This window comes from Physella acuta, unplaced genomic scaffold (assembly GCF_028476545.2).
Source record: "Physella acuta isolate Inbredline_101_S28 unplaced genomic scaffold, ASM2847654v3 ptg001161l, whole genome shotgun sequence".
NCBI classification, from domain to species: domain Eukaryota; kingdom Metazoa; phylum Mollusca; class Gastropoda; family Physidae; genus Physella; species Physella acuta.
Window position 1 is genome coordinate 1 of NW_026732678.1, and position 11,361 is coordinate 11,361.

An 11,361-nucleotide genomic window follows, 5' to 3' on the forward strand; every position below is an offset into this window, starting at 1 on the left:
CAACCTTACTTTAACTCCAACAACGATACTAGCAGTTTAAAAAATCGGTTTATCCCACGAACAGTGCATCAAACGGAAGTAAAAGCGAATATCTGGAGAGAGAAAAAATACATAAATAATGATTCATAACCTCATTTTGTGTAATGTTTATTTACGGAACTGCTTGTTTGTGTTTTTAAACGCACACGTAAAATGTAAAATTACAACACACTCTGCTTTTTCCCGTAAAAGATTCGCATAAAAATAATGTTAAAGTCACCTCTGCTAATTTTCTCATTTCTATATGAAAGTAAACTGCGAATGTTGAGTCATCTCAATTTTCACGGAGAAAAAAACCAAACAGTTTACAAGCACCCTCCAATATGCTTTCAAGCACGTTACTGCTGAACAATAAAGGGCACTTAAAGATCTGAAATTCTCCTGACACACACGATAAGTGATATTCTGAAGTGTTATTGTGAAGCAATGAAGTCTGTATGATGCGGTCATACGCAGACATCCTTATCCCAGGCGACCAAAAGTAGGAACAGACATACCAAAAAACAGGAATTTGAAGCCAAATAGAGGAATATACGCTAGGGTGCTATTTAGCAAAGTCAAAAATAAATAATTAAATCTTATGACATTATACACAGTATAGGCATGGTAGGCCTATAGTTTGTTAGAGTTGGTCTCTAACTACATCTAATTACTGCTTAATGCCAGCTGACGTAGGCTAATCAGTAATCTGAGACACCCCCCCCCCCCCCCACACACACACACACACAATAAGACCATAACTTTAAACTTTAACAAAACAACATTATTGATTTGATTTGACAGTAGTTGATGCTATCTTGGAATATTTTAGATGATTCCTGCCGTACTTTGTACTAGGCCATATCAACTTCAATTGCTGAAACGCACGTATTTGTGAACAGTTAAGGCCTACCTAGTTAGATAGACAAGCCCTAGATAATCCAGATTCTAGAATCTAGAAATTAGCGCATTAGTCATGATTTTATGTAATGCATAATTTAAATCTCAAAATTTAAATGCCAAAAAGAACAATTTTTGTGAGTTTGTCATATGTACAAATATATACAAACTCACAAACACACACACATACACACACAGAGAAATACTGTTGAGTAATGTGTATATGTGTACCAAATGTTTTTATGTGAACCAGTACTATTTTAAACCTAAAAGTAAAAATGTTTTAGAACAGCCTTTGCCGGATATCCAATAAGTTGGATAGTATGATAGGCTCTACATATTACACGGGGTATAAGTTGGATAGTATGATAGGCTCTACATATTACACGGGGTATAAGTTGGATAGTATGATAGGCTCTACATATTACACGGGGTATAAGTTGGATAGTATGATAGGCTCTACATATTACACGGGGTATAAGTTGGATACTCTGATAGGCTCTACGTATTATAAGGGGTATAAGTTGGAAAGTCTAACAGGCTCCCCCCCCCCCCCCCCCGAAGAAATACATGGAAGAAACTCTGGGCATAAGTTGGAGGATAGTCTGACCACAACATTAGGAAAAACACGTGCAAACTCAGAATGCAAAAGAGTTATAATCGTACTTCGAAAGTAACACATCGATTTTCACAAACTACCTTACCTACATTCAAGCAAAACCGATATGATAAACTACTTATGGAAGTCGAATTGACTCCCCCCCCCCCCCTACCCAAATAAAAAAAATTAACTCAACAATTGATCTATTATAGAAATATTTATTACCCAATATTTCTTGTAATATAAAGAAAGAAATATGAATACGTTACACAATGAAAAAGAATGTGTAAACATACTATACTGCTTTCAGGGGTGTTGTTATTAATAGAACACTAAAGTCACAGTACGCCATACCTCATGAAGCCAGAAACTTCACAAGTAGGGCGTGGAGTATAGTCAGCATAGTGTGACACAATTAAGGTGGCAACACCAAATTTTAAAACATCATAAAGTGCTGTTAAAACATATTATCAAAAAAAAAGTAAAAAATAAATAACAGGGAGTGTTGACGCTAAACAAAAAAAGTATTATTTTGTTGGAGGTGGATGTGGTAACACCATGAGATACCACACCAGGTGACACCCTGAGATACAATACCAGGGGACACCCTGAGATACCACACCAGGTGACACCTTGAGATACCACACCAGGTGACACCCTGAGATACAACACCAGGTGACACCCTGAGATACCACACCAGGTGACACCCTGAGATACCACACGAGGTGACACCCTGAGATACCACACCATGTGACACCCTGAGATACTACATCAGGTGACATCCTGAGATACAACACCAGGGGACACCCTGAGATACCACACCAGGGGACACCTTGAGATACCACACCAGGTGACACCCTGAGATACCACACGAGGTGACACCCTGAGATACCACACCATGTGACACCCTGAGATACCACATCAGGTGACACCCTGAGATACCACACCAGGTGACACCCTGAGATACCACACCAGGTGACACCTTGAGATACCACACCAGGTGACACCCTGAGATACAACACCAGGTGACACCCTGAGATACAACACCAGGTGACACCCTGAGATACCACACCAGGTGACACCCCTGAGATACAACACCAGGTGACACCCTGAGATACCACACCAGGTGACACCCTGAGATACCACACCAGGGGACACCTTGAGATACCACACCAGGTGACACCCTGAGATACAACACCAGGTGACACCCTGAGATACCACACCAGGTGACACCCTGAGATACAACACCAGGTGACACCCTGAGATACAACACCAGGTGACACCCTGAGATACCACACCAGGTGACACCCTAATGCCACACCAGGGGACACCCTGAGATACCATCCAGGTGACACCTTGAGATACCACACCAGGTGACACCCTGAGATACCACACCAGGTGACACCCTGAGATACCACACCAGGTGACACCATGAGATACCACCAGGTGACACCCTGAGATACAACACCAGGTGACACCCTGAGATACAACACCAGGTGACACCCTAATGCCACACCAGGGGACACCCTGAGATACCACACCAGGTGACACCCTGAGATACAACACCAGGTGACACCCTGAGATACAACACCAGGTGACACCCTGAGATACCACACCAGGTGACACCCTAATGCCACACCAGGGGACACCCTGAGATACCACACAAGGTGACACCCTGAGATACCACCAGGTGACACCCTGAGATACCACACCAGGTGACACCCTGAGATACCACACCAGGTGACACCATGAGATACCACCAGGTGACACCCTGAGATACAACACCAGGTGACACCCTGAGATACAACACCAGGTGACACCCTAATGCCCACACCAGGGGACACCCTGAGATACCACACCAGGGTACACCTTGAGATATCACACCAGGTGACACCCTGAGATACCACACCAGGTGACACCCTAATGCCACACCAGGGGACACCCTGAGATACCACACCAGGTGACACCCTGAGATACCACACAAGGTGACACCCTGAGATACCACCAGGTGACACCCTGAGATACAACACCAGGTGACACCCTGAGATACAACACCAGGTGACACCCTAATGCCACACCAGGGGACACCCTGAGATACCACACCAGGGGACACCCTGAGATACAACACCAGGTGACACCCTAATGCCACACCAGGTGACACCCTGAGATACCACACCAGGTGACACCCTGAGATACCACACCAGGTGACATCCTAATGCCACACCAGGGGACACCCTGAGATATCACACCAGGTGACACCCTGAGATACCACACCAGGTGACACCCTAATGCCACACCAGGGGACACCCTGAGATACCACACCAGGTGACACCATGAGATACCACCAGGTGACACCCTGAGATACCACACCAGGTGACACCCTGAGATACCACACCAGGTGACACCCTGAGATACCACACCAGGTGACACCCTGAGATACCACACCAGGTGACACCCTGAGATACCACACCAGGTGACACCCTGAGATACCACACCAGGTGACACCCTAAGATACCACACCAGGTGACACCCTGAGATACCACACCAGGTGACACCCTAATGCCACACCAGGGGACACCCTAATGCCACACCAGGGGACACCCTGAGATACCACACCAGCAGAGTTTCTTCCAGGCATCTCTTCGGGGGGGGGCGAAGCCCCCCCACCCCCCGAAATTTTTTTACCGCCCCCCCCGAACGAAATGAAATTTATATAATTTATATAGAAAATATATACTTTTAACAGTGTTCGCCCCCCCCCCCGAAGAAAGTTTACCGCCCCCCCCCCCCCCCCGAAGATTTCAAGTGCCCCCCCCCGGAGAAAAAAGTCTGGAAGAAACTCTGCACACCAGGTGATGCCCAACCTGGTGAATGTTGACGCTACAGACTCAGATTTGTGTCCACATACTCTAGACTAGAGGCAGTTTCCAAGTTTGACAGTAAGAATGAAAGAAAGAGGGAAAGAAAGCCACTAATAAAAGCCAAGGCCCATCAACATCTTATTCTTTCCTGCAGTAATGCGAGGTGTAATGTACGGTGAGATCTATTTCTACTCAAAATATATAAGGTAAAAACAAAACTAACCCATTGTTTATATCTTGAATCATTACCACATAATAACTCGCCCCCCCTGCCCCCCCCCCCCCCCCCCCCCACACACACACACACACATCACAACACCAGTCCCGACACTTTCTGTAATATGGCGTTAAACTAATCGAAAAGGTTGTTGATTCGTTGTTTCCTATGGTTTAGCTAGATTAAAAAAAAAATTAATCTCTCCCCCCCTCCCTCCCACACGATATGGGACACGCCCCCTGTCTTGCCAACCAATTACCAGAGGCCTACTGTTCGCCCTCAGCAAGCAGACGTATGGTTCGCTAGCGGCGGCAAATATAACCGTCTGTTTGTAACGTAAGTGTCAGTCACCGACGTGGTGGTGTAATTCCAGTCAGTCCCTAAGGATTTACTCTTCACACTTTTTTAACTGGATTTAACAAAACAAAGTCGTCTGTTGAAAATAAAGGTAATTTTAAGCCTAAACCTGTAGTAAACTTTAATTAAACTTAGTTTACATTCGTAACTTCGTTCTAGATCTAATACTCGTGTTTTCCTAACGTTTTTGTGCTTCGGTTGTGTTTATAATAAAATACGCTCAACCTGAGGTGAACGTGATGAGGCCGAGGGAATAGACAACGCTGAAATGGAGTTTAACAGTTTAACCCTACAGTATAGTAGGGCTACAGAATAGATAATAATAGTAGAGAATTTTAAATCAGAGTTCCACTATAATAGTCCCTAACTAATTATCGGTAAAAACAATTCATTAGCTAGCCGACATTTTCTAAGAAGTTCAAGGGAGATAAAGGACATTTCCTGGAAGTTAAGTATGTATGAGTTTAATAAATAAACCGGGAGTGATCTCCCCTAAACTTTCTCGAATATTTTTATATAAAATAACAGGGGATGGGAACTCGGGCTATAGACATGATTTTTAATCCATTTTAAATACTTAAAGTTTTAAAAATAGAATAAAATCTCGTAGACAAATTAATTGCACACCAAGTGAACGCGAAATAAAAAAGCGCATAATAGTGCGCAATATTATTAGTACTTTTAAAATTTACATTAGTTTTTTTGAGAAATCGGAAGTAGCGTAAATTACTACTTCCGGTCAACGGAAATTACTCAAAATTTAACAGAAGGTAGAGAATTAGATCTTTTACTTACATGTGAAATTTCATTTATCTATCTGAAATAGTACTCAAGTTATAGGCTTTTAAAAAATTCAAAGTAGAAAAAGTACCACTTCCGGTTATCGGAAATCGCTCAAAAGTTGATACGGATCTACGATTTTGATAAAATACTTATATATGAAATTTCATCAACCTAGCAGTAAGGGTACTCAAGTTATCGTGTTTACACACGGACACACAGACACACACACAGACATACGGACAAGATTGCAAAATTATGTTTTTCCGTATCAGTGAGGTGTAAAACGTCGAGATTTGTAAAAATCTCGATTTTTTTTTTTTTTTTTTTTGCACGATTACAATACTTTCTCTATACTACGTATATACGAGAAAGTAAAAAGAAAGAGCATTGTTACGTTGGTGAAGATGTATGATCAGAGGACTGGAGAAATGTGACATAATAATATTTATTTGGTATACTTTAAAATCAAAAATGATATAAAACCTAAAAACGTAGGGCCTCCTTTCTGCTTATTTTAATAAAACTTTTTTCGTTCAATTTGTTTTTCATTGTTACTTCCCTTGTTACAAGTATTTTTTAAAGAGCTTAAAAAAAAGTAAAATTTTAATGTAGCTAGATTTAAAAGTCTCAAAATGTTGAGAATAAACTATTACTTATTTATTAAAGTTAAAGAAAGCTTAATGAGAACTATGTTTATATTGAATATCAATATTGTAACTAAACACCTTTTTGAACTGTAGAACAAAACATCTTTCAAAAAGAGTTTTTCAATCTTTCTATAATCTATATTCTATTTGTTTTCCATTTTTATTCCTAGATTGCATGACTACATGGGTTATATAAATTTTAAATAACATGAATAAATATATTTGATCTTAGATTTAAAGATGAAACCCAGATAATAATTTTTAATAAAAGGGAGACTATCCAGGAAAAAATAGTATGAGTTTTGTAGAGTCCAGATTACAACACCCTTAAAAGATAGGAGTTAATTCATGTACATAGTACAGGGATGAGCTGTCATTCTTTCCTGTTGAAATTAATAAACTTAACTTTTTAAAACAATATTAATTATAGATTTTAAATTTTGAAACTAGTATTTAAAGAAGTTCTGTAAAAGTTTCTTATTGACTAAACAGTCTGTCTATGAGTTATCTCACATTTTTTGACGATTTTTATCCCCCTCAAATTTCCATTTATATCTCGTCACAAAAAGTCGGATTCAACCTCCTCCCTCCCAGCCTGGAAGAAACTCCGCCGCATACACACTTTAGCCGACCCCTTTTATTTATTTTTTTTAAAAAAATTTCTTAAAGGGATATAACCAGGCTTGGTTGATTGTAAGAAAATATTAATTGCGTTGTTTCCCTTTGTAAGAAAAATTTCGAAATAATAATTTTTCCTATATTTGAGCATAGAAAGCACATATAGAGTGTAAATACATTTTGAAATTTAGAAGTATTACATCATTTTTGTTATGCAGATCTACTTGACAAAATAGTCCTATAATTTTGTTATTTTTATTTCTGTTTAAAATTTGTACTTACCAACTGTTCAAATTATCCAGAACTTTTTGAGACTGTGTAATCCATTCAAAAAAATAATCCAATAAGCTCTGTAAATGAATTTTGAAATATTATTTTCATACTATTGTAGTGCTATGTGCATTTCTAGACCAGAAAAATAAATAAAAATGAGTTGCAGTTTAATGTTTTAGTATTTTGAAAAGAGATTATCACAAGAAATAAACTATTTCTCGATTTTTAACATGAAATAATGTTCTAAAGTTCGGTAGGGAAAGCATGGAGCCCACAGAACTAGCTGAAGGGGTGCCAGAACTATCTGAGGAACTGGAAAGCTCTGGGTACACTTCTGGCACATCTCCACTCAACTCACAGTATGAGCTATTGGACCAGGCCTTCCAGACTCCACTTGTTCTGTATAGTGGTACCAGCAACAGATCAGTTTTAAACTTTAGTCAACCAACTGTAAACGAGGGAACAATACAATTTCAGTTTGCAGATGTTGAAGTGGTAAAGCTTAAAAATTATTTTTGATTTTTTTAAATTAGATTTTTTAAAAATAAAATGTAAAATTAAACTTTATTTAGTTTATCTATCAAACCATAACTGATATAACCAACATAAATACCCAATAAATTAATTTTAAATAAAAAATTAATTTGAAACTTGATAACACATTTTCATGTTTTAATAATTAAGCTGAGAGTTATGCTATTCATTCTCTAGAGTCATTATTCTAAAAAGTATGTTCTTGTTAAAATTATTTTAAAAATGACAAAAATAGTTGTATTTGTCCTGTCTACTTCAGCCATTGCCAGCCGTACAGTCGACGTATTATGTGTCAGAGGAGCAGCTGCTTCACCCAGAGCCAACCTTTGACCCAAGATTTAACATCTGTGTGACGCCACTATGTGCATTTAGCAATCAAGTTCCTGATTACAGACAGTACCTGTTTGACATCAACCTGAGGCAGAAGGCTTCTCAAAGAAGTAAGCTGTGGCACCAGTGTTTTATTGTGTCTTCCACAGGAGGCTGGGTTTGGCACAAGCCAGTTTACCTACGCTCCTACTGGTACCACATTAAAATGAGCTGAGTTTGGCACAAGCCAGTTTACCTACGCTCCTACTGGTACCACATTAAAATGAGCTGAGTTCAGGGTTTTCTTAACACAGTGGTTAAATTTCTGACCCTGCTATAGGTCAAGGTATGGTCAGAGGCGTAGCGACCCTTCCCGGCGCCCGGGGACAAACTTTCAATTTGGCGCCCCCCCCCCCCTCGAACTCTCGATTTGCACCCCACCCCGTCATATTTTATATATATATATATATATATATATATAAATATATATATATATATATATTTATATATATATATATATATATATATATATATATATATATATATATATATATATATATATATAAAGCTAAAATGCAGCTAAAATGAGTTTAATTTGTTTTTCCAACCCATTTTGGCGCCCCCTAAGATCGGCGCCCGGGGACATATGTACCCCCCTGCCCCCCCCTTCGCTACGCCTCTGGGTATGGTTCAACAACATGTATTTCAGTGCAAAGAGATTTGATAATAAAATACTAATCTCTTCAAAAGTCTTCTCTATACTCAGGGGAAAAAAAACTGGAGAACAACCCAGACTAAACTAATGAAAAATAAATTGGGAAAATGAACTACACTCACAAACACATAAAATGTATTGACCAAAGATTGTTTAAGTTTTTCACTAAGTAACTGCAGTCTTGATATAAAGATATGTTTATAATGCTTTTATAATTCAAGTATTTATAAATTACATGTGTAATTGATATACCATTTCAAAAATCCAAATTTAAAAAACTACTGTTTTTGTCTTGTTGGATAAACGTATTTGGCAATTACAATTGTCAATATACCAGTTACAAAGTCCCAATGTTAAGAAAAAATAAACAAATGTTTTTGTCTTGTTGGATAAACATATTTGGCAATTACAATTGTCAATATACCAGTTACAAAGTCCCAATGTTAATAAAAAAAAATGTTTTTGTCTTGTGCCCTCAGGTCTACAAATCTGCCGCACATGTTTCCAACAGATTATATCCACCAGAAACCTGCCCTGTTTGTGTAAGGCTAACTGCCTGATGTGTGCCCCAGAGATGAGGAAATGTTCTTCATGTGGCCAGACCATTCTGGAATTTGTGCATTTGGAAATGTAAATTTTCATTTTTAATTTAAGATTTTTTTAAAATATAAAACAAATATGCATGTAAAAAAAATCCAGATAATGTTATTATTTTTTGCAAGCCTGTAGGCCTATATAGAAATTTCACACACAGTTGCGTAATTAGCATTTAATTTTTTTCTAAAGTTATTAATAAAGTGACGCCAGTTTCATCTCTTACAGTCATAGAAACTCACTATAAAAATAATTTTAAAAATATATAAATAACTTAAAAAATAAAAACATTATATTAAAACATTAATTTTTAAAACCATTTTTGCTTGTATATTTCATTGTGATTTTATTATTATGTATATTTGTAATTTGCATTTATGAAATGTATAATATGTATCTTATAAAGATGTCTAGAGAATTATATGGCTCATTTTGAAATGTATAAACATTGTTAATGATGATGGGTCATATAATGAAAATTACAATGGCCTTTTATATAGGTTACTACTTCATTTTCATTAAATATTAAATAGTAAAAGTTTCAAATACAAATTTGCTTATCAAAATTTACTACTTCAATTTGTAGTTTTTAATTTCTTTTAAACTATACTTTTTATACATTAATCTTTTTAAAATTGTTTGCATTTTTTAAAAATTAATTAATTTTTTATTAAAATGTTTGATAATTCATTTTTTTAAAATCGTTTTAAAATGTTTTCATAATTAGTCCCCTATGTCTTGTTTTAACATTTGATAATATGTCATAGGCAAATGGGAATTGCGATGACCTTTTAAAATTATTTTTAGCAAAAATTGTATTAGTTAAACCTACTTTTTACATATAGATCTATAGCAATTGTAAATAATAGTTAATAAAATAATTTATTATCAAACTAAAAAATACTTTGTTTAATTTCTTTTAACAATATAATGTATCTATTGATGTCCTAAGTAAAAACAGGCTTCTGTATGCCAACATATGCATTGATTTTTTAAAAAATCAATTATTTAAGAAATAGCTAGGTTTTCTGATGCTATATTAATCTTTAAAAGAATTAGTTGATCTTGTTAGATGTAAGTATAGATAATAAGCCTATTGGTAAATGTGTCTTTAATTATTTATTTACAGTTAATAAAACATATTAGAAACATGACAAAACAGAATTCTAGTTTGATTACAAAATTAATTTTCACTCATAAAGCCACATTGCCTATGAATAAAATTAATCGAGTTTAAAACAGTTTATCTAATGAATGGTTGTTTATGTACTTACAAATTTTAATTTACACAATGCCAAAGACTGATAAGAATTTTTCTTTTGTATTTGAAGGCAGTGCATAATTCTAAATCCCCAAACACTGGACTTAACCAAAGTATACGGCAATGTTCTAAAGGGAAAGAACACAGTTACTATCACTATTTAAAGTATACGGCAATGTTCTAAAGGGAAAGAACACAGTTACTATCACTATTTAAAGTATACGGCAATGTTCTAAAGGGAAAGAACACAGTTACTATCACTATTTAAAGTATACGGCAATGTTTTAAAGGGAAAGAACACAGTTACTATCACTATTTAAAGTATACGGCAATGTTTTAAAGGGAAAGAACACAGTTACTATCACTATTTAAAGTATACGGCAATGTTCTAAAGGGAAAGAACACAGTTACTATCACTATTTCGTCCGTGACATGACCCATGTCATCCGTGACATGACCCGTGTCAGCAGTGACGTGTCACCAATGTCACCCTTATTGAATAAGTGACGCAACAAAGTCAATGTCGGAAACTTTCAAAATATTTTAGGCTACTTGTTGTCATACATATAACCAGAGACGGGGGGGGGGGGGGGGGGGGAAGCGGACCGCACCGGGTGACACCATTTAGGGGGTGACACATAGACAAAACAAATTGCAAGATGTTTAGAATAAA

At 37.0% G+C, this 11,361-nt stretch overlaps 1 protein-coding gene across 2 annotated transcripts; it reads left to right on the forward strand.

The window, feature by feature from the left end:
- Window positions 1–4,953: 4,953 nt before the first annotated feature.
- LOC131956573 (uncharacterized) lies at window positions 4,954–10,273 on the forward strand. 2 transcript variants are annotated; one of them, XM_059321092.1, is made up of 4 exons: window positions 4,954–5,045; window positions 7,525–7,770; window positions 8,069–8,249; window positions 9,313–10,273. In XM_059321092.1, exons 2-4 carry the CDS (start codon window positions 7,540–7,542, stop codon window positions 9,465–9,467), a joined length of 567 nt encoding a protein of 188 aa, XP_059177075.1. In that variant the 5' UTR covers window positions 4,954–5,045; window positions 7,525–7,539; the 3' UTR covers window positions 9,468–10,273. The 2 variants fall into 2 exon arrangements, with proteins under 2 accessions (XP_059177075.1, XP_059177076.1); XM_059321093.1 differs by having other exon boundaries at window positions 4,960–5,045; window positions 7,533–7,770.
- The last annotated feature ends 1,088 nt before the right edge of the window (window positions 10,274–11,361 follow it).

Bases quoted from the DNA above. Each gene is read 5' to 3' on its own strand.
- LOC131956573 (XM_059321092.1), top strand. From the start codon at position 7,540: ATGGAGCCCACAGAACTAGCTGAAGGGGTGCCAGAACTATCTGAGGAA. The intron at 7,771-8,068 runs GTAAAGCTTAAA...TGTCTACTTCAG, and splicing joins AGTTTGCAGATGTTGAAGTG to CCATTGCCAGCCGTACAGTC. The intron at 8,250-9,312 runs GTAAGCTGTGGC...TTGTGCCCTCAG, and splicing joins GCAGAAGGCTTCTCAAAGAA to GTCTACAAATCTGCCGCACA.